General features: G+C 40.3%; 1 protein-coding gene across 4 annotated transcripts in view; it reads left to right on the plus strand.

Moving 5' to 3' along the window:
• The window catches only part of DOCK4 (dedicator of cytokinesis 4), a 223314-nt gene extending 211568 nt beyond the window's left edge, over window positions 1-11746 (plus strand). For 2 of the 4 annotated variants that reach the window (XM_039726790.1, XM_039726791.1), the window contains 5 exons: window positions 212-379; window positions 2506-2578; window positions 5102-5215; window positions 6127-6188; window positions 9147-11746. In XM_039726790.1, coding sequence (XP_039582724.1) covers window positions 212-379; window positions 2506-2578; window positions 5102-5215; window positions 6127-6188; window positions 9147-9572 — 843 coding nt within the window. In that variant the 3' untranslated portion in view covers window positions 9573-11746. The remainder of the gene's footprint in view (window positions 1-211; window positions 380-2505; window positions 2579-5101; window positions 5216-6126; window positions 6189-9146) is intronic. The other 2 variants (XM_039726792.1, XM_039726793.1) reach the window with 2 other exon arrangements.
• The last annotated feature ends 15502 nt before the right edge of the window (window positions 11747-27248 follow it).

The raw sequence follows: 27248 nt of genomic DNA on the forward strand, positions 1-27248 counted from the left end.
TTCATGCTACTACCTGAGGGCTTAAAAGTAATACTGAGGCTTAGCCAGACTTAAGGACAGTTCTCAGGAACTACTTAGAGCAGATAGATCTGGGCACTTCATCAGTGGTAGTGGAGCCAAAACAACAGACAGGAAAGATCAGGAGATGCTCTTTAAATAATGCGGTTTTACAGTTTGCCGCAAAGAAAAATTATCCCATTTTTGCTCCCAGACTACAAACTCTTGCTTTGCCAAGTGGAATGCGACTTCTATCCCCCACTCTATCCGAGATTGCATAAGGGAGGCTGAGGAGCTCGTAGGCCCAGTCTCCGCTCTCTCTGAGACTCGCCCAGCAGGAAAGTCTCCCAATCTGTCTCTACCCTCAGTGTCCCATGAGAGGGTAAGTAGAAAATCTCCTTGCTCGTACAGTGAAGTGTATTTCAAAGATGAGAAGGTCTGAAGGTTTCTTTCTGCCCTTATAACCGTAAATAAGGATATTATCTTTCTGGGGAAAAGTGAAATTTCTTTCTCTGCTGTTCCCTCGGCTGTAAAAATGGACTGTGATCAGAAACAGCATCCCATTTCTCTGCCTTCTGATAAAGAAGGGGAAAAGAATTCCTCAGGACAATTGTAAGGAGATATCTTAGAGATACCTGCAACTCTCATTTAAATGTAGCTGCTCAAACTGTTCCTTGTCCTTTCTCCTTTCATTCTAACACCACTTCAACAGTGTTGATTGGAGCTTCACACTGAGAGGAAAGGACTACCCATTTATGAATTACTTTGTTAGATACAGCTCAATGAAAGCAATTTTCACATTAGTGTTTCAACTGGGAGAGGTGAGATTCACAGGCAAATTCCTGAACTCCAAGTCTTTCAAGCCATAGCTACCTTATTTAAGGAAGTTTGATGGACTTCACAGAACAAGACCACAGCAGTACTTCATCCGCTTCCTCATTCAAATTGATGCTCAAGGTTATGTACAGCTGTTTTGAGTCAACATCCATTTGTGCTTGCTTTGTGATCTCTGGCTGAATGGTTGTACAGTGTCTCTCCAGCTCTTCCCATACTCTGAAGAGGAATGGCTACTATCATTGACTGGTCAACAAGCCTCCTTAGTTTTTGCGCTATTATTCTTTCTATTGAGCTTTTTGAATTTTACATTTTTGGGGTTTTTATTTGTGTGTCATTAAACATCCTGTGATTGCTCTTGTTCTTCCATATGGTTTTATATCTCATTCTCTTTAGTATGTCTTTGTTTCTCTGTATTTCATTCAGCTTTTGTCTCTTTATCTCCTCCAATTTCAGTTGCTTTGTCAGCCGTTGCTCTTTACCTTTGTAACAGAAAATGGACTTCAACACTTGTCCATCATATCCTAGTACACTGCAGACTCACTAGGCAGTGAACACTCAATCAGACCAGGCAGGAACATATGGTCACACTCTCTGTCACATCAGAGTACATATGTAGGTTTAGCACCTCAGTTTAATGGTAATTCCAGGAAAACAGATATTTCCTGACCCAGAATGACTCTCACATGACATACAGCACACCTGCTGTAGCTCAAAGTGTACCAAAAGCATTCTCTGAGATGTTTAAAGTGAAGTTGAATTGAGCTTAAGTATTTGTTCCTCACTTTGTAACACAAAGCTGCAACATATTAGGTCAATGATGATCGCTTTGCAGCTGGGTTTGCCATCTTGTGGAACCCCAGCATAGTGCCTCACCAACCTGGCACAGTGCTCTGTGAACACTGGAAAGAGACACAATAATAGGATTTTATTTGGATTTTACTGATCATCTGATCTTGCTCTTAAAGGAAAAAAAAAAGTAATAAAAAACCCCACATTTATCTGTTCCCATTTCCTCTGGAAATTATGTCTGAATTACTTTTAGGATAAACTCTATGCTGTTTACGTATGTTTTCAAGACGAACTGGTGACCCATGGATTATTTGAATGCTGCCAAATTAATTCAATGGTAGATTTTTTTTTCATACATTTACTCTGATATGTAAACAAAATGGATTTTAAGAAAGTTAAAGACAAACATGCTTTATGGGTCAGCTCTTATCCACAAGAGAAGTAAGAAGATTGCTACCAAAAAAGTCAGGGTTGGAAAACAATACACAATGCTTTTCTTAGGTAACAGCCATAACTTGAACATTATCTTGTTCAGATCCTGATTCTGTAATGAAATTATTGCAATTATTTTAAGTAATCTATTAAGATATCTCTTTAGGAATGAGCTTTTTTATGTTTTTTTAAGGTGCTGGAAACTGTCAGAACTCAGTACATAATAATCCTCCCTCCAATTTCTGTGTGTACAATTTTCAGAAAATTAGTCTACTCCCTATCTGTATGCACATACTTTAATTAAACTGTTTATGTTCTTATGTGATGTTTATCACTCTGCCTCCTAAGCAGACCTGGAGGGGGGATAATAACAAAAATATATTTATTTTCATAAAGGCTACTGAAATACAACAGGAGCTATGTGTAAACCATGCTGTTCTCAATTTACAGAGAATGCTGTTTAATCATATTGGAGATGGTGCTTTGCCACGAAGTGATTCCAATTTGCCCGGCTCTGACAAAGGTAAGCAGACATCCTACAACATCCTTCAATCTCTGAAGAATGAAAACTTCATTACTCCATCGACAAAGGTAAGCAGACATCCTACAACATGCCAATCTCTGAAGAATGAAAACTTCATTACTCCATCTTGTTCCTGTAGAATGCAGTTCTTTTGAGTGCACACTGTCATCTCCAAGCGTCAAAACATTCTAACCAACTATAAATTATGCTAACAAATCTAAGTGTCAAAACACCTTGCCAAAAGGGGAGAACTGAATTTAGCACTCAACTTAGGCCCAGAAGTTTGCAGGAGGGGGTGATGGAGCAGCAGGTTTCATCAGGCTGCCTGTGAGACCTGTCCTTTCTGCTTCTCAAGAGAGACATATGTGGGGAAAAGCCAACTTCTGGAGAACGGGGCAAAGAGAAGGTAAAGAGATGACAGAGTCCTGAAGTTTGGTACCGGCAAGTCCTGCTTATCAAATATAACTCGGTGTGCTTCTGATTACACTTGGACTGAAAACAGCAATTTGTGGTTTCTTGCATTTTGGGAATTTTAACTACCATAAATGAGAAATATATGTATTTCCTTAGAAAAATATTGCCTCTTACAATTTTGCACATGGGAAACCCAATACTGTCAGCATAGTAATTGTTTGCCATGATTTTATTATGTGCTTCACATCAATAATATCCATAATTTCATTATGAAGTGTACCTTTGTGGTATGCTGAATAAAGGATACAGTAAAATAAATGTATAGAAAGTAACTATTTTAATAATATACTGTAGTAAGTACTGACCAAGAATCAGATTTTCTTTAATAACAGCTGGGTTTTATAGGTATTTTTGTGTTTACATTTTTATGAAAACACAGGTGGATTTTTTTCACAGGGCTGAAAAACATATGAAATAATTTAACATGTAAATAGCAAAACTTTTCCACTGGCCAATGCAGCCAAGTACATCACAGAATTGTTAAAATGACAGCCTTCTCTCCTGAAGGCTTTAGCAGTCCAAAAACCTGACTGCTTGGATGACTTAAAAGAAAAGAAATTGGCTTGTCAAGAGATTCAGGCATTTGAAGTACCTAGGTCTGGTGCCATGTGATTTTTAGGATAAGGGCAAAGCCATGCTGTTGGGTGACAACTTACAATAAAAGCAAATACTGTATTGCATACTTCGGCAATAACAAAGCAAAATTATCCTCTAAAAAATAGATTATTGTGTTCATTGATTCCAGGGTCAACTAAAGTGTAATTACACTGTAACAATATTGTTTCAGATATGAGACCAGTGTCATTTTTACTGTACTTATTGTAATAAGTCTGGTGTTTAGTGGGGTTGCAGTCCTGAGAGCTCTCAGAGTTGCTACAATGGTGATAATTGATGCCATCTGTTAGCAACAATACTTTGCTTTTACTTTTCATTTTTGTAAATAAACACAGGGTCCTTGCATGTGATTCTCTACTGAGAATTAAAACAAGTAAACAAGAAGGAAACTGTCATGGCAAAGCAAGAGGTTTGAGGCTTTTAAGGTGGGGGATTTTTTGGTGGTGTATTTGGGAGATGAATGGAAGGTTTGAAGTGGTTATTTTCAACTCATTTTTTTTTATTTCTAAGGATGTGTAGTGAGAGTTGTATTTTTCAAATTAGCTTTTGACCTGCCCATGTAAATGCCCTCTTCTTCTGTCTAACTTATTTCAAATATTGGTGACATCTTGATGACATGAGATAATCCAGTTCTATCAAGGAAGATGTTCCAGACCTTACGGGATCATTCAGTTAATCATAGAATAGAATCAGGGTAAAATCATAGAATCTGATCAGGGTAACAAAGAAAACAGCCACTTTTATGCATGTCAAGTTTTTAGTCAATTTATTTAGTCAATAATCAAGCAGAGATCCTTGACCACAAATACAAAGGGTACAGAAATTTTCTCAGTCCATAATATTTCTTAATTTATTTTTTTTCTGTCAGCTGTTTTGCTTTTTTTCATTTCTTCCAGTTTTTACTCCCTACATTTTGTGCCCTTCTTTCCAGCTTTTTTCAATTCTGGATTTGTAGTCTATGCAGGCAACACAAGAATGTTAGCACAGAAAGCTTTATGAAGGCGGTCGATAGGAATTTGGAGAGTTTCTTTCTCCAGTCCCTTCTGTATATAAAATGAGTTAATGGGAACATTTTATGAATAGTCTATTCCCTTCTGCCTGGAAACCTCTAAATAGGAGTCTGGTGCAAAGATAAGCTTGAAGCCTTTTAATATAATCAGTTTATCTCCCTCTGCGGCTGGATTTGCAGTGCACCGGAGTGCAATCTCAGCTGCTGCTGCTGGTCACAAACTGACCTGAGGGCCAGGTGCATCCATCAGGCATCCATGAGATTGATGGCTGCTGTTTAAGAGCTTTGCAAGTGCAGATGGAGAGCTTTTCAGGCATGCAGGTTGTTAGGCATTTGAGTTCTGTCTGTTTTTGCACTCATGGATAAAAGCAAGTCAGAGAACTAGAAGTGTTGATGCCTATGACAGTTTTTTCATTCTCTTCCAGCTGTAAACTCCACCCCCAGCAGCTGGAGCCTGGACAGTGGGAAGGAAGCCAGAAACACATCAGAAAGTGGAAAGCTTATATCTCCTCCTGTACCACCAAGACCTGCACAGACTGGTGAGTTAATGGACTTCTCAGATAAAGCTCCAGTACTTGAGGGCTTAGATTCTTTCCACTCTGTTTGATGTTTAACTTCTTGGGCAGGTTAGCTTATTTTATTTCTTACATGAAAGGCTGTAGAACTGCCTCTGTGGGTATTTTCATCTCTTTAATGTTCTCTGCAGTTTCCAATACTCTGCCCCTTCACTAATGAATGAGCAGTTTCAGACAGTTAGTGTTAGTGTGAGGAAGGATGATCAAATTTAGTCTTTTGATTTTATGATAATTGAAGGTTAGCAATCAGAAATGATCATTAACCACAAAGAATCTCACTGGCCAGAAAATGCACAGCATTCATGAAAGTATATCAGTTCTGTTACTATAACCATTTTGCCTTTCAAAAGATTAATTTCCTTTTAAAGGGAAGGCTGCTCAAGTGATACTATAAATATACTTGTTCTCAAAGGAGTGACTAAACATTTTGTATATTGTACTTAAGCCTCTAAGTTTGTCCAGCCATATTTCTAGTATATTTGGAGGTAAATGTTTGATACAAGTAAATTATGTATTTTCTATTTTCCTTATTTGACTTACAAATACATAATACATTTCTTTAGAACAACAAGGGAAAAGTTGTTATATTGACTCTTTTTTTGAATTTGTTATCATTTGGTAGATTATAAATCAATTTAAAGTGATATAAAATTTGTCAGAAAAGGCAGATGCAGAAACTTTTTATACATGGTTGCACTGCAAGATAGTCCAGAGAACAGACCAAAATAAACAAAATCTCTAAAACTATTTACAACCATCAGCCAAGAGAACTAGAGCTAATGTTTATGTATTGAATTATCTCCTATCCACTTACAAAGATTTCTTAGTGAAAATTGTAATGCCACAAGTGCACTGAAATCTTTCTACCATTACAGCATCACCAGCAAGACACATAACCTCCATTTCCCCTTCTCCTGCTGGAAGATCACCAATGAAGGTACTGTCTTATTGCAGTGAATTGCCTTTGTGAGACAGATCTCATGTGTTGTGGGGTAGGTGGTATATACTTCATGTGCATTATTGGGATTATATTATGTTTTCTTTTTCCTATCGTATACTGTACAAAAACCAGTATGCTGTCTCCAACGTGGAAGAAGGGGAGGTGCCAGGAAAACCTGTTGTGCAACCTATTTGTTTTATTCCTCCAGCATTCTGAGGTGTTAGATTAGCGGGTCTGTTAGAGAGTATTTCCTGCTTCAATCATTTTAATACCCATTTTCCTCTGCAGGATGATCCAGGGCAGTTGTAAGAAGATGCAAGTAGTTTGACACCTGCCAGTAGGACACATTAAGCATAGGCTGTGAATAAGCACTGGTAGTTAAACATCCAAAGTAATTTAAGGCTGAAATGTGCACATTTCATTTCTATTTCAAGATGTTTGCATGTGTTGGTACCCACATACCGGTACCTGCTTTTTTTTCTGGAAAACTTGACTGGCAAATCTATGTTTTCCACAGCATTGGAGCACACAAACACATAGCCTGCTTATTCCAGGCAAACCCTGGTGCTGGCAGAGTGTGTCTCATTGGTCTTGGGGATAGCCTTTGCCACCCCATTGAAGCAGAGATGATTCTGCAGGTAGAAATATAACAGTCAACAACATGGAAGGAGAGCAGATAGAAAGGAGCACGACTGGTGTTTCAGGCACTCAGATGCAAGGACAGAGGGAAGCAGCACTGCCAAAGTAACCCCTCAGCAACCCAATGCCTAATTAATACTGCAGAGATACACATTGCCTGGGGAGGAGAACAGCACCCCAAAGTATCTCCTTTCTACTTGAGGTCCCTAATTACAAGTCCACACTCATGGTCCTGTTTGCCCTCCCATAAGCCTGTAACATTACTACTTGGGTCTGCACAGTGGTCCAAATTCATAACAAAGCAATTCTGCTGGCCATCAGAGTGCTCCACAGTCCTATTACCATTGCTTACTAGGAAGCTCTTTAGAACATTAGGATCTTGTCCAAAGATGAGTGACCCTTCCTTTTCATCCTTAATGGACACAGTACTGATGATTCTTAGGGATGTTTGAAGCTCTTCCTAACATTCTTCTTCTATAGGTCTGGACAGAATTTAAGCATTTCACAAAGTCTGGATTGCTGCTTGGAAGAGGAATGCTGGCCCAAATTTCTGAGAACTGCTGGATCTCACTTTGAGCATCCATGAATTTCCAGACTGTTTTGGTGTCTAGACTTGCTACTGGTAAAAGTAGTTTATGCTGTTTTACCAGAACCAAGGAGTTACATGTGCAGGCTGTACATATTTGCTATTGTTCTAAATGACAAAAGCAAAGGTCCTAATCTTATATATAGTCACTTACTCCAAGTATCCAATGGTCTTGGAACTGGAGCCAAATACATAATTTATTTGAAGACCTTGACCCTGGGTGTTTGTGGGAGTAGGAGTGCAGTTAGAGCTTCCTCACATACAGAGGAATGAAACATGAAATGAGTAGTTAAACAGGCTCCTGAGAAAGTCTGAAATGTCTTCACCAGGTGTTGAGCTTTAAATAAAACTTGCTTTGCTTTTCCACAGCCATATACAGGGCTCAGATTTTAGCCTTTCTTCTAACAGTGTGCTACCAGAGAAAACCATCTTAGTACAAAACCCACTGATGTAAATGAAGATTTTTTTCTCCATTGATTTCAGTGCTCTGTGGATCCAGTCCTAGATGGATAACTAAAATTATCTCAACAGCATAAAGTCAGTGCAGCCAGCTCTGTACACCCCTGCCCCTCTCCTCCTCCACTCCCATCCTTTGCATGGCTCCCACTCTCACCTCAAGCTGAGCAACTGAGCATCAACCAGTCTAACAAGAATGGGAGTGAGAAATTTGCCTTTATTTTGATTTCTCCATCCCTTTTTTTTAGCCTGAGGCTTGAGACCAATAAGTCGGGATTGTCTCAGATGAGTCCAGTCATAATTAGATATGTTGCAAAAAAATTTTAATTTGGAAAGCATGGGCTAACCTTTCACAGTTTTCAGTTGAAGTTGCTTCACTGGACTAGAACTGCTCAGTGATTTTAGGTAGGCCTTTACTGTCCATGCCTTTTGTTTGTCATCAGCACTGTTGTTGCTGCTTGGGCCCTCAGCTGCTGGTCCCTCACCATCCCTCACTGACCTGTGAGGCTGCCAGTGCAGCCCTGGCCGCCTGTGCCCTCCATGTGCCCTTGTCCCTGAGGCACACGTGGTGTGTTGTGTTTGTATGTCTAAGGAACACGTGGGAGATGGGGGAGAGGAAGGGTGGTGATGCTGTCATCTCCTGCCATTCTGCTGCTGCTCCAAATGGGAGCAGGAACAGCAGAGAAGGGAGTTGGCACCCAGCAGTGGCTCTTACCTTGATACCTGCTTTGTGCTACTCCCCCAACACTGGTTTTATGGTACCCTCAGAAACAATGCCATGGTGTAAGTGCACTTTTCACTGCACAGCAATGCACTAAAAGCTGTGAGGAAAAGGTTTGGAAACTGAATTTGGGATGCGAGAGCCTGCAGTAGCAGCAGTGGCTGGGCTTTGGCGTTAGGGGGCAGGATACCCCCAGGTATGCCCTGCGCCCAGTGATGCATTTCACCTCCAGCTGGGAAAACTAAGGGTGTATTCTAAAGACTTTCAGATTTTTCCAGGGTATTATGATACTAAGATAATATTTAAAAACAATTTTATTTCCACTTATATGAATTATTGGCATGACCTAAGCTAAGGTGTACCCAGGCACTACTGAAATGAGCTTTTTATCAGTTTCTTACCAGGTCTTGATTAAACGGGGACAGAAATACTTCTATTTATCAAAGCTCAGAGTTACATGCACTGTATCCGTGTATGTTTTCAGTCTGAGCACAGAAACACTCTCCCTCCCATATGCCAGGTAAATTCTTCTTCTGCCCTTTCTTTTGAGCAGGGGTCTGTGCAATCATTCACACCGTCTCCAGTGGAGTATCATTCCTCGGGGCTCATATCCAACTCCCCGGCGCTGTCAGGGAGTTACAGCAGCGGCATCTCTTCGCTCAGCCGATGTAGCACATCCGAAACATCAGGCTTTGAAAGCCAAGGCAGCGAACCAGCAGTGACTGTCCCAAGCTACAGCATTTCTGAGGAGCCTGTGAGAAAAGAAAGCAAAACCCCGCCACCTTACAGCGTGTATGAGCGGACTTTGAAACGCCCCGTTCCTCTACCTCACAGCCTCTCCATCCCGCCCGCCGCAGACCCCCCGGCACTGCCACCCAAGCCACAGCTGGTTCGGCCAAACAACCTGGAAAACAGCAGCAGGAGGACTGAGCAGGTGCCCCGGCCCAGGCCTCTGCCCCGCAAAGTCTCTCAGCTATGAGAAGCCACTTTTATATTTAATTGCAACACATTCTTTACTGTTTAAGAAATAATATTTTTTAAGAATGGTAAAACTCATTTAGTTAGGCACTTTAATATTTTGTCCACCTTTTCTTTTGAGTAATTTCAAAATGCTTATTAATATTATGTTGCACATTCAAAATGAAATTACTAATTTAGGTTGCCAGATATTACAGGAAGCATGAATGAGAGGATTTTTTTTAAATTTCATGGTGGTGAAAATACTGATAAATGCTTTTATTTGTGCTTTATTTTTATTTGAAAAATCTAAAACCCTACAACTCTCATCTGAGTTAGCTGAATGCTTCTTACAAAATGCAGAATATACTGACTGGATCTTTACTACTAGAGATAAATGCACGCTTTCTAACAAAGTAGTCTGTAGACTAGGATGTTTCTGCAAGTAGGCTGAAAGTTGTTTCTCTTACCTGATGAGCAGGTTGGTCATTTCAAATGTATGTGGCAAAACTGAGATAAAATGCAAGTTATACAGCAGAGGACTGTTGTAAGAATTTGGTTTGGAATTTTTGAAACACACACTTGGCTTACGTTATTTTTAAGATGGAAAAATACTGGTATTTCATTCAGCATACAGCACCTTTCTGGTGATCCTGAAAAGGTTTTGTGCCATTCATGTATGTACCTGACACATCCGTTTTCTTTTTGAGGTGCAATTTACTTTTATTCTTCCAGTTAATGTATTTTTTTGTTGTTGTTTTAGTTTTGGGGGCTTTTTTTAAGCTAGGAGTTTTCTAGTGAATGCTCTCTGCTGTTCTTGAAAGTTCACCCTAAAATACTATCTGTGTATGAAATAGGTACAACTCAATTGTTCATTTAACTTGTGTACAAGAGTCAGTACTGACTATTATCAAGACAATTCACTAAATGAGCCAATTTTTTTAAATACAAATGGCTGGTTTACAATCCATATATTTCAAAAGCTAATTGCAAAGGTCATTAATAATTTTGTAAAAATCTAGCAAAAATTCTGAACAGTTCCTTGGATGTGTATGAGCCATTGGAGCCAAGCTTTTGATTTGCTTTTTAGCTTGAGTTCATCACCATTATCTTTATTGTTGAGAATGGTGTTTGGCCTTAGGTTGTATTTTAGTGACTGGCATGTGAAGAGCTCTGGAAAGCTAATGCCAAGACATAGGAATGTGGAGGGAAAAGAAAAAAAAATGCACCTTTTGTATGTATGTTTTGTATCCTCTTTCTTTTATTGACTGTTTAAATGTGCTTGGGAACAGATGTGTGAACTGCATTTCAAATCATATTGTTAAAAATATTCTCCCTCTTTTGTTGGGAAGCTCATCTTGATCTTAGCTGTGTTTGATTTGTTGATAGTTTAACTGGAAGAAAGTGACCACTTTTTTATATTCTCTCAATTAAACCTTCAGCAGTTACAAGCTGTTGACAGTAGTTATAGAAGTTTTCTATAATAAATGTTCAAGTATTTTTGTACATAATTGGTAAATTTTAATAAGGAGTGTACCATTATGTGAAAAGGAAGCAAACAGTTGTGTATGCAGTAAGATTGTTATAATTATGCCAAATACTTTATGTATGGAAAAAAGAATATTTGTAAATATGTGCTTTTAACAATAATTCTGCCATATTGACTTTACAATTTTGAATGTCAGAAAAAATAATATATGTTAAAATATTTATGTTTTAGTGAAAGTATTCATAACTTGAAAAGGAACATATGAATTTTAGCTTTGTATCTTGCTGATTTGAAAGTCTGGAATTCCTTGAACTAGCTCTTGCTTTCTACTATAACATTTTTATGTCTGTAACCACATCATAAAACCTGTAGAAGGCTACATATTTATGCTGATATAAAGAAGTAATGCCTGAAATTTAAATAAGGTGTCACAAGTAAGATAACAAAGCTGCTCTGATTTTTTTCCACCTATGTAATTTAATAGATTTTGTTTACTAGTGCTTGAGCACAGTACAGTATGAATCAGTGTTATTTGCTCCTGAAGCCTTTTTTTTTATTTCTGGCAATAAGCAGAGTTGATGACCTTATCATTTGTGTGCATTACTGGTCAGCTTTGCAGCAAAACATTTCACAAAGTCTCTGTTTACCTAGACACTCATATTGGTTGCTGCATAATGTTAATATGAAATAAAAGAACCTGCTTAATCTTTACAGTACAACTTGTTTTCTGCAGAATGAGAGATTCTAATTCAGTTAGCCACAGAATGAAAGTTCTTTTTTATTTTTTTTTGTTTGTTTTTGTTTTTGTTAAAAATCTCCTGATCAAGTTTTCTCCCTATTTGGACTCGTAATTGCTTTGTGAGACAAGGTGGGAAGAGTAGTGACATGCTCTTCTGAACAAGTGAAGAACGCAAAATTTACTAGAGAGTTCACTGTAAATTAACCTGCATGAACATTCTGTTTTTATAACCAGGACATCAGAAATACTCTGAACGATAGAAAATGATGTACAATTGACAGAGTACTCCTAAGCCGAGTTAACACATTTTCTGCTTAGCCAGTTTTGACAAATTGATTCTGTAGATCAGATTTTCAACCTGATTACCTATAAAAAATGTAGTATGAAATTTTGTTATGTATGTTGCAACACCCACTGCTTGAAAACCTAATGTAAATAAAGGTCTTGTTTGAATTTTATGTAGTAGTCATAAATATAATTTTACTGCTTTCTGTAAAAATTATGGTGAGTAATTCAGCAGCTCATACAGGAAGGCCAATGGGAACAAGTTGCTCTTACTTCTCAACAGCTTGAACATTAGCCAATGTGTGCATAATGGGTGACATAATCTTGTATTCAAATACCATCTTTGAGATGCTGGAGTCTCTGGGGTGCCAGAGAAACATCCTCAAACTCAGCTGGCTGGCTTTGAAATGACGCAGTTCAGACTGGTTCTCATGATGGCATAACAGCTCACTCTAGTGTGAGTGAGCTCAGTTATGATCTGACCTCTGTCCCAGGTCAGATGCTGTGTCAGGCCAATTGCTGTGCCCTGAAAGAAGCACAAAAGCTGAAGTTGCCCCTCTTAGTAAAGGTTTCAGGGCAGTGCAGTTATGGCCCTGCTCACATGGACCAGGGTCTAGTGAAAATCTTCTGTATGAAAGTGGCACCTTGCCCACCTGCCTGACCATTCTTCCTGTTCACTGATTGTCCAATAGCACCTGCAAAAAGAACAGTGACAGAGCAAAAACATACTGATAGGCAGAGTCAGTGCCTGAGTTATAAGTGATGAAAAGCATCTTGTTTTGAATGTAACTGTGGTCAGTGAGGCATGTAGCAGCATTGTCTCAGCAAACCCAGGTGCTGACAGATTCAGATCTTTGCTCCAGAACTCTGCTGGTTGCTAGAATTTCTGATGATTCAGGCAGAGCCCTGACACGTGCTGGCCAAAGGGCAAAGTCCTATCTGGTGTGATATTGTGGAAGGATGGTTGCTACTGGATCCCTTGAGATTCTGACTTTGAACTTTGTCTTTACCTTCTCTTTGACATTTTCATTCAGCTTTTGACATATAATTCATAGAAGAAACTAGAATTATTGGTTTGGATAACAGTAACCAAAAAAAAAAAAAAAAAAAAAGGAATTAAACAGCTAAACTATTTAAACCATTCAAACCTCAGGAACAGGAAAGGTTTAGAGCTGCATATCTCATGTGCAATAAGCACGAGGTTAGGGACTCTTCCTGAGTGGTAAAATAAGGCTGCTGAAGAAAGAAGATTAATTTATTTTTTTTTAATGATTGCTCCATAAGGAACTTGGTGTGTCTGTTTTGACAGGCTGAAGGCTCAGATTTCAGTGGGGATGGGCAAACTTACCTAGGTTAGAACTTGTGTTAAGGACACAGTGCAGATCTCCTCTTTAATTGACTGATATTCATCCCAGGAAGACTGTTAGAAGAAGGGAAAAGAAGGTCAACAGTCTCTGCTAAACAGTTACTTTCTTAACCCTAGGTGCATAACTGATGCAGTGCATTTTGCATTTAACATCTCGGTATTTTAGGGAGCAAATTACTGTCAAAATTTCATAATAAAGAGCTTCCCTGATAGCTCATAAGCTGCTGAAATTTTGGTTAAATATTTAAATGTTTTACATCATTGATTTGCTATGGGAACTACATCCACTTCTGTCTTCCAATTTATTTTACTTCTGGAAAATTCTGCAGAAGAACTTTCTGCATTACATTCTTGCTTATTTGTGAGAGACTACTATCGCTGCTGGTTTTTGTTGACCTCACTGACTTCCCTTGAAGTGTTTCCTCTTGCTTTTCAAAAGACCATCAGCGAGGAGCTACTTCTGCCTTTCCTGTGGGGAATATTTCAAAAGCACAGCCTGAATGGGATGCAGCACAGCGACTGTTCCCAGGGGGGACTTATAAGCAAGGGCTTTAGGAACAAAAGCTGAGGGGGAAGTTTACCCATAAAGCTATTCCCGTAGGAGTTTGTGTTCACAGATAGAGCAGTAGCTCAAGGACAGGGACTAAACTAATTTACTAAAATCAGGAGGTGGGATGTAGGTAATGTCCAACAGGCTCTGCTAAAGGGGGAGTCTTAGTCCCAGCATGTCCTATAAATGGGAGTCCTTTGCCTTATTTCCTGATCTTTTCATGGAGAAAGTAATGCCAGGTAGACAGACAGGGTGGGTGGAGGGTGCAAGTTTTATTTTAGGCTTGCTGAGCATGGGAAGAACAGGGAAGAAATGCTGAATCTACACTTTTAGCATAAGTTGATTTGAGAGATCATTCCTCTGGGTCTCTGGGCCACATTACATTCAAGGGATGTAACTTGTGCAATGATTTGCCCTTATACTCTGAATGCACCCTTGAGAGCCAGCTGTCCATCTGAACTCCCATGCCAGTCTCTTTTTGCCTTGTGTTGTGAGAGGAAGGTTTGCTGCAGGTGTGCTGGAGCAGAGTCTGATGTGGCGTGATCTTTGTGCTTCTTTTTGAGATATTCAGTTCACCTTTGTAAGTACAGTGCTGTGGTAAATACAAGGATGTGACACAACACCCAGTAGAATTAATCTGAAGATTCATACCAAGGTTTTAGAAATGGCATGTGTCCAAGAGGAGCTGGGTGAAAGCAGCTGGTACCTAATGAATTTGGTCCCCTCTGAAAAAAAAACAACTTTCTAACATGAGCATAAAACACTTTACAAGGAACAAAACATATCAATAAAAACTTTTTTTTCAGCTAGTGTATTAGGAGTTGAAGCAACAAAATATTACTGTGCTGTGCACTTCTCAGGCCATTAAGTTCAGCAAGAGAAGATTGTGCACACTGGACAGAGGCTTTTTATGTTGCCAAGGAGAGTTTTCCTGCATCTACAGTTCCCCCTCCAAGCTCTGTCTCAGAACTAAAGCACATCTTGTCAATCCCCCTGAAGCTATAATTCAGTGGACTTTTTATAGCTGTAAAACCTGAGCTGCATGATGATAAGCAAGCAAAATCAAAGCAAGTCATAACCTGCTACTTTGAACATGCAGACAGGGGCTACAGGGGAGCAAGCAGGGAGAAAAAAAAAAAGAAAATTGGTTTTCAGGCCATAAAGATCAATTTTGACTTCTGGAATCTTTGCTGCATTTTGAGAAGTACTGTATTTTCAGCACATGCTTTACTGGGTTTTTCCCTCTGTGTGAGAGAATGCTGGGAAATGGTTTTCTCTGGTGTTTGTGTAGATTTGAATTATGATATTTGTCTTGTACCCTAAGAAAATGGTTTTCAGGGTTTTGTTTTTCTTCAGTCCTGTGACAGGGTAGGACAGCAGAAATAAGACAAGACTGGTCAGTGCAGTACCAGAGGTGGTCATGGACAAGGAGCAATGGCTTCCAACTGAAAAAGAGTAGGTTTAGATTACATGTCAGGAAGAAATTCTTTACTGTGAGGGTGGTGAGGTACTGGAACAGGTTGCTCAGAGAATTTGTAGATGCCCTATTCCTGGAAGTGTTCAAGGCCAGATTGGATGGGGCTTAGAGAAATGTGATCTAGTGGAAGGTGTCCCTGTCCACAGCATGGGAGGTTGTAACAAGGTGATTATGGTCCCTTCCAACCCAGGCCATTCTATGGTTCCATGTTCAGAGCAAAACATCTCTATTCTCTAGGTAGTTCTTGATCTCATACCTTCAAAGGCTAAATTTAGTTCACTGTGGACCTGTCACACCTATGCACAAGGACAAAAAATGGGTGAGCTCCATCTTGCTGTGGGAAGAGTGCTTCTATATGCTCCTCAGGCATGGTGAGGTATGGGCATGGATGGGCACCATGGAATGCTGCCCTCTCTTTGGTGTCCATATTGCTGCAGCAGTGATGTACTTGTGGGACACTGAGTATCATAACTAGCAGTCACAGTGTGGCACACAATTGTCTTACCTGCAACAGCTGCAGCTGTGTAAAGTACACAGAAACAATCAAAATGTCGAATTGAAAGACAAAGTTGCTATTTATCATTCTCACAAACTCTACACTTATTTATCTTGATAACTGGGAAACTTGGTGGATTTTGAAAATTCTCTCAGTGAGCCTTTTCTGGTTCAGTGCTATTTTTACTGAAGATAACACCAGCCCATCTTGCAAGTGAAGGTTTCAGCAGTTGTGCTACATGAAACCAGGCACAGCATGAATGACAAATCCTCAACACTGTGTGGGCTCATTAGAAAGATTTGTATTCCATGCTGAGCTGAAGGAGAGGGAGTGACCTGGGAGACTCTGAGCAGACACTGAACCATGGAAGCAGCAGCAGAAATGACAGCAGATGGCAGGGTCAGCTCATTAACTGCATTTATCTAATGGGAGACTTCCCATATATTGTCAAGCAACAATAAAAAAAAAAATCTGTCAGAAATTCCACCTGGTCATAATTGATCATCGTTAATAAATCTGTTCCAGAACAGGCTGCTAAAATTTCAGCTGTGATTGCGTAACTGAAACTAATCAGCAAATGATAATTGCTGAGGTGAGTTGCTTTGGTTGGGTGACAAAAGGAACCAAAGCTGTGGCTCCTGGCAAAATGGAAAGCTGTTCTGTGAAGGTATGCTGGGCTGATAAAACATCTGGCGAGTTTGCTGTTTCAGTCTAGCTCTGTGTGTTGTGAAACACAGGATTGTAACACTTTGTTCTAGAAACACTGATTATACATAAGTGAATAAATATTGCAGCTATATTAACACGAATTTGCCCTGTAAACCATAAGTTTATTCCTCATTTCTACCTTGGTGTCTACAAAAAAATAAAAAAAAGTGAAGAGACAGGAGTCTGCCTGAATTAGAGAAAAACTTCATTTAAACCGTATTATGAATTTATTGTTGACATAATGCTGACAAGTTTCAAACTATAACTTAACCTTTTATGTAGTTATCCATGCCGCACTCTTGAAGGGAGGCTCAGGGTGGGGCCAGGTCCCAACCTGAGCAGGTGGGGGCCACTGGAAGTCTGATGATTGCTCCAAGGCTGCTGTGCTGGACTTCCAGGACAGTTCCTGAGCTACTCTGTCTTGCCCCTTTGGAAGACCAGCCCCCTCACACCCTCTATGCCATCGGAACTGTTGGCTCCTGCTACTGTGCCAAATGCCAAAATGGACTTTCTGTTCTGCTGCTCCACCAGTCAACCGGCAGCACGCAGCACAGTATGAACATGTTTTAAAACACGTCTCGTCCAGTTTGTCCCAGTCTCTTCGGGTAGCAGCACCACCGCCTCAGCCAGGCCTGGTCGCCGCAGGTGCAGCCTGCCCCGGACCTTGTCACTGAGCTCCGAGGCACCGGTGACGGTAGCACACGGCTGCCCTGAAGGCTGCTGCCGCCGCTCACTGCTGAAAGCTGCACCGCCTCGCTGCTGCAGCGTGTGCCACGCCATGGCCCTGCTGAGGGCTGCCAGCAGCACGGAGCACCCGGCGGCCCGCCGGGCCCTGGGTGTGGGTGTGCACGGGGTGAGGGCAGGGACCAGGGCCTCAGGACCAGGGCAAGGGAAACTAAGAAGATGAGGACAGGCACTAGGCACAAGGCACAAGGCAGACAAGGTCGCCCCGCGCAGTGGCGACGGTCTGGATCCTCCGAGAGGGCGGCACGGACGTGCAGTGCTCCCAGCCTGGGACGCGCTGCTGCTCCCGGAGCGGGTTGGGCAGCTCCGGGCGCCGGCTCCGGGCACCCGCAGAGCCTGCAAAGAAGATGAGGACAGGCATTAGGCACAAGGCACTGGGCACAAGGCAGACAAGGTCGCCCCGCGCAGTGGCGACGGTCTGGATCCTCCGAGAGGGCGGCACGGACGTGCAGTGCTCCCAGCCTGGGACGCGCTGCTGCTCCCGGAGCGGGTTGGGCAGCTTCGGGCGCCGGCTCCGGGCACCCGCAGAGCCTGCGGCGCCACAGTGGCCGGCAGCAGATTTACCGGGGCCATCACATATGGCACGGCCAGGCACAGGCATGGCAGAGGCACTGGCACGGCACAGGCACAAACTGTAGGCAGACAGCTTGTGGTAACTGGGAATGGGGCTGCAGCCGAGCCTCATCCCTAATGGGCTACAGCTGCACAGGACAGGTGAACAGTATTGAAGGTAATGGGACATGGAGTGCCGAGGTCTACTGACCAATAACCTAAGGAAACAGAAGGCACACAGATGTAAGGCACGCAAGATGAAGGGTATAAAAGATTGGACTGAAGAGCAATAAAGAGTAGATGCTTGAAGCCTTCTGATGTGGTATGGTGGTGTTCTGTATGGGCCATGCTTAAAGCTTTCTGACATTGTGTGGTGATACTCTGTGTGTTGTGGGTGTCTCAACTGCGATATATGCTGTGACAGGCACAGGCATGGCACAAGCCCGGGCGCCTGGGAAGGAGGCGGCTCTGCTCGGGCTGCCCCGGGGCACGGCTCCGGCGGCTGCGGCAGGCGCCCGAGCTGAGCCCCTCACGCTCTGGGTTCTTCCCTCAGCAAATGGCCAGCGTGCCTCTGGGCACCGCACTCCCCAGCAGGCTAATTTTGCCTGCCTCCCCATCTTTCTTTTGAGGACCCAGTTTAGAAACGGTGCCTTGAAATATGTGCGAGTGTTTTCAGGGTGTCATGGGCAAGAAAGCATCGTGCCATGCTGTCCTTGTGTAATGTGTTTAGCAGCATTAAGAGTAAGTTACTTAACAATGACAGAAACGACAGTTTTTTAATCTCACTGCTGAATCCTCAGCCTGACTCCAACTCAGTCAGCAGCACTTGACAAAGGGTATTGAGGTTGTTTTTATTTTTATCTGGAGTAGACAGACTGCTGTGGCTCCTTCTGGGTCTTCTGTAGGTGTCTTGTACTCTCTGCCTGTAGAGCACCATATTGACAAGGTCATGCAGCAGTCAGGGGAAGAACGAGCAGTCCACCTCACCTGCTTTGCCTGCATTTCACTAAGTGCCTATTAAATGATGCTTCAGGACAGCACAATAAAAGGAAAAGGGCAGGCTCCCACCCTCAAGCATATTTCCAGCTGGAAATCATGGCACAGCAGAGTCAGAAAATAGGTGAATAAATGACATAGCAGAAATATTGACTCCACAGTAGAGGCTGCTCTTGGGCAAACAGCTTATTGAGTACATTGCTGTATGAGTTCCCAGCACCCAAATAACAATATTGCAGGTCAAAAAGATGTTGAGTTCTTCAAAAGGGCTGTTTTTGCACAAATGAGTTGTAAAGGGACTCTTTTCTAATTTTTTTCTAAGTACGTTCAGCGTAAATAGCAAACTGGTCATGGATAATGAAGGCATTAAGAGAATGTGTCAAATAATAGTTGTTGATGATGATTTTAATGACCTTATAAAATTATTTAATAAAAAATAAATTTTAAGTTATGTTTTCCAGTACTTATGTTCTCACCTTTTGCTTTAGTTTGTCTCTTCAGACTAAAGACTGAAATATAAATTTTAAATTTTAAATATAAATTTTAAATATAGTGGTTTATTAATAAGACGGGCTTTGGGTGGGCTTATGCATTGTGTAATTGGGAATACCCACTAAGTTCTGTGTATAACTGGAATTCTTCATAGAATGGGAACAAAAGTATTTAAACTTCAAGACTAAAATATTTTTGCTTTAAACAAATTACAACCAACATAATTTTATTTAAGCTTCTTCCTGAAAAATTACTGTATCTAACCAGAGTATGAAAAAAAGTGTATGTGACTGGGCAAATACTTGGGGTGAAAGTGAAAGCTCTGTAAACCATCTATAATCAGATAATTCAGAGGCAATCATCTTCAACAGACTAATCTTGAAATGTTCAGGTATGGTAGAGAATTGAAGCATAAAATTGCAATTACTACATAGTTGTGTTGTACTTCTGTGATGTGTTTTGAAATCAAGTGATGCTACATATTAGAATTTTAAAAACGCTAATATACAGCATACAATTAGGGAAAAAAGCAAAATAAAGGCATTCACGTTCTTTCTAAGCTGTCAGAAATACATTAGATCAATGTGGCATGTAATAATCTACACATTTTTCATGTGCTTGGAAAAACCCCATCAAATGTAAAACCTTAAGTAAATTGATAAGTCTAAAAGCACAATTAGTGTGCTAAATTCATCAAATTCAATAAATTACAAGTGAATATTACCTACAACATTACTGGAAAAACACGTTTTATGCCACTGAATGATTATCAGAGCAGCTTTGTGAAAGCAAAAGTTTGGATTCATCTGGATTCTGTTCCACAGATTTCAGAGTACTTATTTCCTGTTTGGAAGAGTCAAATAAATAGCCTTTTACCTCTTCAGTCCCAAACTAAGAATGCTTACATTCCCATGCAATGCACTGCAACACCAATTTACAAAGAAAGAGGTGAAAAAGCCTAACACAAAAAACCCCACACCCCTAAAGTTTCAAACTATATATTCTAATCCCAAAAAGACCAATATTTTAGAATTATTATCTTTAATATATATTTTTTCCTCACACACAGAATTTTCCCTAGCAGAGCTGTGGGAATATTTTAGTCTCCCAAATGAAGTTGTATTGGGGATAAGTGCATATAATTTACAGTGTTATCCAGAAAATATAGGAATTTTATTCTGATATTTAGTCTTAGTTCATGTTGTAATCTCTGTGCATTGTATGAAAATGTGTTTCATACCTGATACAAAACAAGGGGATGTATTGTCTCACTTTTCAACCAAGACGTAAAGATGCTTTACCATCATCATGCTAACTGCACAAAATATTCATTGTACTTTGGTAATCTGTAGTGGTATTTATGGATGATATGTTTTTCTAGGATTTTGACTTTTTATTGTTTGCAAATTTTTTTATGCCACAAGACGTGCTATTCTTTGTTAAGAATAAGTATTTTACTGTATGTTATAAGTTTGAAAGTTCACACGATATGTTTTTCTAGGCTTTTGACTTTTGATTGTTTGCAAATTTTTTTATGCCATGGGACGTGTGCTATTCTTTTTTAAGAATAAGTATTTTACTGTATGTTATAAGTTTGAAAGTTCACATCTAATGTTTCAGAGTGGTATTTCCCTCTTCTTAAAACCTAGGTCTCAGGCACCTGGAAAATCTGTAAAATTATGCATTCCTTATGCAAACTACCTCTTTAGAAAAAACAGTTCATGCTGTGGCTTAGTTACAAAACTGGAGTCAGTCATCTCGATCTGATTTTAAAAAAGAGGTTTGACAAGCAGATTCAGTGCAGTTACTTGTATTTACAGCACTATAATTTGGAACAGAACAGTCTAACCTGGAGAGAGCAATTGAATTTACCTTATTATGCACACTATATTGAATTCAATACATTTGAAAGGATATATGTATTCTACTGGCACCTGGTATATGTAGTCATTGAAAGTTTTCAAATAAGACATCCAAAACTACAAGGCCTGACCTCACTCTTCTTTGCTGATATTTAAAAGTCTGTATGAACATATACCTTTGCATTTAGCATTCTCTAGGTTTTCAAACTTCTGTGGCCAAGGCGTGTTGGAGTCAGCACTATCCAAGTAGCTTAACATTTAGCTCACATGCAGATCTGCAGTGCTCCCATTCTAATAGCTCCCATGGCATTCCTCCTAGAAGGGAGACACCAACCAAATGTGACCAGGAGAGGCAGTACCTCCTCTTTCACACAGTAATCCCATGGTTAAAGCAGTCAGCTGGTCAGGGTCCATCCATATGCAGTTTCTACGTTAAACCTTTGACCATTGTTGGGACTATCATAATGTTGTTAAGGTTGTGGAGACCATGTCGTAACTTGGGGCCAACCTGCAGTAGTAGTCCCTTCCCAAATTTTATGTTAAATATTCTGTACAGTTAACCTCGTCGAGGTTAATAGGCACGTATTATTGTTATACGCAATATATTTCTGTGGCCAAGGCGTGTTGGAGTGAGCACTATCAAAGTAGCTTAGCATTTAGCTCACATGCAGGTCTGCAGTGCTCCCATTCTAATAGCTCCCATGGCATTCCTCCTAGAAGGGAGACACCAACACCAGGAGAGGCAGTATCTCCTCTTTCACACAGTAATCCCATGGTTAAAGCAGTCAGCTGGTCAGGGGTCCATCCATATGCAGTTTCTAGGTTAAACCTTTGACCATTGTTGGGACTATCATAATGTTGTTAAGGTTGTGGAGACCATGTCGTAACTTGGGGCCAACCTGCAGTAGTAGTCCCTTCCCAAATTTTATGTTAAATATTATGTACTGTTAATTATGTTGAGGTTAGTAGGCATATATTCGTGTTCTATGTAATATACTTTAAATGTGGCAAATATTAGTTGGTGAGCCTGGGACACAGATTTCCTGTTAAACCCATATGAATATCAAACCCAACAGAATGAAGATGTGCATTTGTTCTTCCTTGTCACGTCTTGTTTTGTCTCAGTTGTTGTATGTGTGGTGTGCTAGTTGCTCTCATTGGAAAAAACTCTGCTGCACTCTGTCATCTACAGCTTCCGCAGTACATGAAAATGCTCTCCTTAACAGGCTCCCAGCACAGGGTAAGGCACCCCTTGTACAGCTCTCTCCGTTTAGGTGACACAATCAGAAGTTTGCCATATTGTCAAACACAGCATAATTCAATTTGTGTGTTTCTGGGGGGAGCAGGACACTGTGATTACATACCTGCCTGCATTCTGCCTAGATAATTTCATTCTTCATTTAAAAGTTGCCTGCTGAAGCAGAGTCAGAGAGCAGCTCTCACAACTTGTTTATCTCCCTGGGTGAACATTACTGCTGGTAGTGATACAGGCGATGTCTAATTCACTGAAAAGTACCACAGCACACAGCTCATTAAAAGAGCTAATGCAGGTGCCTGTCCTTGGTGCAGGATTTGGCACAGCACTTGGGACTCTCTCAGCTGAGTGCACTGAGGCACACAAGCCTTACCAATGGTGCTGCTCCAACCACAGCTCTCTAGCGGCTTTAGTACTGGCTGAGGAGACCAAGCAGCTCTGAGTGTCCACTCTGAGGACCAGCTACCCCTGGGTGCATCCATCAGGCCAATGCATTCCTGTGGCTGGGAAGGAGACAAGGCAGAAACATAAAGGCTAGGTACTTGCAGTTGGTACTAGAGCTAGCCCTAAGTGTATAAATCCAGAGTATATTATAATATTTGTTTCCCTGCAAGGGATTTATATCCTTTTATTGATAGGTTTGCTGAAGAATTCACCTGGCCACAGAGGAACATATTTTCTGTTTTCTAGGATGCTAACCAGTAGGCACTATATTCAGATGACAATCTTTTGAAGTTCCAAATTATTTTTTGCTAAGCCTTAAAAGTTTCAATGTGTCTGAACTTTAATGAACATCTGAGATGAGTTTTGCAAAAGAAAATGGGCCCTGTAAGCTTACTTGTGAATGTACAAATATAAGCAAATTAAAAACATGACTGTTTTTAAGGGGATTCTATCACTGAGATTCATTTTAATGAGAGACCCTAACACCTGTGCTGCAATGCCTTCAGGCAAGAGGATATATGCATACATGTAGCTGAAGTCAAGGAAAAGCTTTAGAATAATTTCCATTGCTTTCCCTAATTACTACCATTACCTTTCATATTTTTAGCTCCAGATGAGGCTGTTTTTTGTGAGTTTCAGCTTTAGAGTTTCATGCAGGAATGTCAAGATTAAGGCCTGAAAAATGACTCTCTAAAATGTTTTAAAATGATCAAGTATGCAATGAAAAAGAGACCTTTTCTCATTTGAAGAAAAATCTTACATCAGGTCTCAAGTAAGTGGCTCCAAGGTCAACTGATGGGAACTGAAATGCACTATAGTAAAAAATGGCTCCATTAGATTTGACTAATTTATGTGCCCTGAAAGCTGCAGTGTGTTTTACTGGTGTCACCAGCAGACAAACCATGACAAGTGAGCCAAAGCCATAACTCTGTCATGTGTTCTTTGCCTGTTGCTGTCCTGTAGCTTAGGTGAGGCTGGCACAAAGGAGTTTGTCTGTCCAGGGTACAGAATCCCAACAGGATGGACAGACCAAGCGTGTTATGTGGACAGAAGTGGTCAGACAGATGAATGGCTATATAAATTACACCCAGAAATTTTATTGGTAAATATGTCTGTGTGTGTGTGTGCAGAGATACTGAAGAGTAGATGGCAAGAAGCGACCCAGATCCACTCAGTCATATAATCATTGTTATCTCAGGTATCCTCATATAAACTCATTAACCTTCAGACTCAACATTTTACAAAAGGTCTCTAATGACTCAAAATTTCTATCCAAACAACTTGAATATGACTCAGAGGTATGAAATTAAGCTATACAGTTGAGAATTGTCTCCTACAATGTACCACAGCTAAACTTTATGCCAACCTGATCAGGTTTTGGAAATGACTCATTTTGTCTTTAACCCTTAAGGTCCAGCAGGAAATTTTAGAATAGGCATTGAGCACTCTGAAAGAAGGAGCTGTTTAAATTACAGTATTGAGTTACCATTTTCTTTTACATCTTAGCAACAGCAGTCAATATCTCTCTTGTACATGGAGTCAATCTGGGATGTATGGATTAACCCTAGAAACTCCTGAGCTTCAGAAAGAAACCAAATATTTGAGCGAGGAAACTAACTCCTACTTCACTAACTACCTCGGTGCTTGTACACTAAATGCTGCTATTTTAAAGCAAGTTAGATGCTTCAACAGTCTTGATTCTTTGGGATAAGTGTAAGTCATGCTCTGGTAATTCATATCAGATTTAAATGCCTTGTCCGTTCAGTGCTCTGATTTAGGTATGTGAAAGTGTAGCTTGCAGGAAAGAAGGATTTCAAAAGAACTTGCAGGTCAAATGAGGAATTATCCACAAGGTTATACAACAGCTGAGCAGCAGTGTTTGGACCATAACTCTGAATTTAAGCGTTTCAATTCTGCATCTGATGCCTTAGTAGTTTATTTGCCCTAATTTCATGTGTTTGGAAAGAATTTTTCCCATGGGAGATTTCAAAAAGACTGCAGCTAGTTTTTCTTTGGAGATTCTGGATTCAGATGGTGCTTAAGAAAACATTTTAACACAGCCCAGGCTATACCATTAGAAGTAAAAATTGTTTTAGAAAGCAAGATGTGCTCGGAACATGGTGACCTAACAACCTGTAATAAGGTCCTCAAAATACACACTAAGCAGAGGTAAATGGAGATGCCAATTGCCCCTAGCAATGACACCCACTGCTCTCCTGTAACATTGTGTTGCATACCTGTTTTAAATATATTAGTAAAGAATGTATTATACTTTCTAAAGTAACAATAGATAGGGAAAAAAATTTGAACAATATTATGTGCAGCTTTACTAAAGAATACCTTTTAAGAATGATTTGATGGTGCCACTAGGAACTAATGGTGCTGACTAGGAACTAATTACATCTGCCCCTCCAGCCTTAGGTTTGCTCCCAGGGAGGTTCTGCTTAGCCGGCTCTTGTACAGAAAGCAAGGATAGCACACAAGCTGCTGCTGATGGGAGTGGGTTGGAAACAAGAGACAGAAAGTGTTGCCATATTCTTCAAAGTGCCGCGCTTGGGATATGTGTCCATTCAGTAATTGCACAGGAGTTCGGTCACAGCAGGATTTTGTGATTACACAGCTTAATCATTCCTGCCTGTTATAAAGGACTCTTTGTTTTTGCCATTTGTCTTTCATATTCATCTACACTTTGTATTATGTTTCTGCTTGCTTGTCCCCTGCTTGTCCAAATCCTCCAGACTATTATTTGCCACTTCAATACACTCCACCATGCACGCCTTGGTTTAATTTTCTCATGCCTCTGCTCTTTCAGTTGTTTCTGTCTTGGTAGCTCTCAGCCTGCTTGTCTACTTCTAATTCAGCTCCCACTCCCTCAAAACCTGTCATGCTGATTTTACTTAATACACTATAATTAAGGGTAGGGTTTTTCAGCGAGATTTTCAGAGGTACATGCTTAAGGGGATGGACTTTTCACGGTGCAAGTTATTTATTATGCTTGTTAGAAACATGTTAAAATAAAGACGGCTACAAACACTCCAGGGTAGACATATTTGACAAAGAGTAGACAATGGGGGCCTTTGTGAGACCCCAGCAACGAAACTGTCTTAAAATGTCTCTCTCCCTACTGCTTGGTTGAAAGGTGGGTTGCCCCACACAATTATTCTCCTCTCTGGTTAAAAGTTAATAGGTCGGAGAGGACTGAATAATAAACAAGATACAGGTCCTGAATTGTCTAGGTCTTCAAAAACAGCATATTATTAAACAACAAGCTGAGAGTGATCAGATACACTGCAATAGTTAGAAAAAAAAGTACTTCTTTAACCTGGTTATTTGTGTCAGCAATGTTCGTGTGGCACTTACTGTGGTTTTGATTTAGGCCTCCCTGGACACTAACGTTTAATGGAATTTGAGGAATTCCAAATGGCTTCACAAACCACTTCTTACTCTGATGAAACAAAGAAAGAATAATACAAAGGGTAAAAATGCCTTCACATCCTGCTCTCCTGAGAGTATTATGGGAAACATGTAAATAAAGAAAACAAATCAGCACCTCATTCACCCTTCATCAACTGCCTAACAACTTGCAACCAGTTAATTACACACCTTTAAAGTGCATGCAGGAGAAATGATTCAGAAAAAAGCTTCTGTAATGAGAAAGGACAGAACAGAAATACTGACTCAATACAGACCCAATACCGGTAAATTTAAGCCTTTAAATCTGACAATACTGAAAAAATGTACTGCATGTAATAGTAAGATGAATGTTGCCTTCTTTATGCTAAGCATTTAATAATCATTAATCTACAATGATTGCTCTACATTTGGGTTTTGCTACTAACCTTTGTAACCTCTGCCCTTGAAAGCAAAATAAGGATTAACACATTGCATAGAAGAATTGAATGTTATATTGATTAAATATGTTGAAGAGTATTAAGCAATAAGTAATATTAGGCTGAGTTACTTTCACACTTCTAAATACTTAGGACCTATGTAGACCAGTAGCTCAGTGAATACATTATTGCTATGGCTAGCAGCAGAACATAGGCTTTATACTGATTTTGGAAATCTTCTGGACTTGTCAGGCTTTGTTGAGCTTGCTTTAGCATTCCTGCCACTGTTTTACTCTGCTTACCTGTAACAACAATCTTACAGGAGGGACTTCTCTAATGTACCGATTTCCACACTGGTGACCAGTGCTAGGCAGAAGGACATGAGGAAATGGAATGAAGCTGGATAAGGGGAT

Source organism: Passer montanus, unplaced genomic scaffold (genome assembly GCF_014805655.1).
Source record: "Passer montanus isolate IOZ18808 unplaced genomic scaffold, ASM1480565v1 scaffold6, whole genome shotgun sequence".
Taxonomy (NCBI): Eukaryota; Metazoa; Chordata; class Aves; order Passeriformes; family Passeridae; genus Passer; species Passer montanus.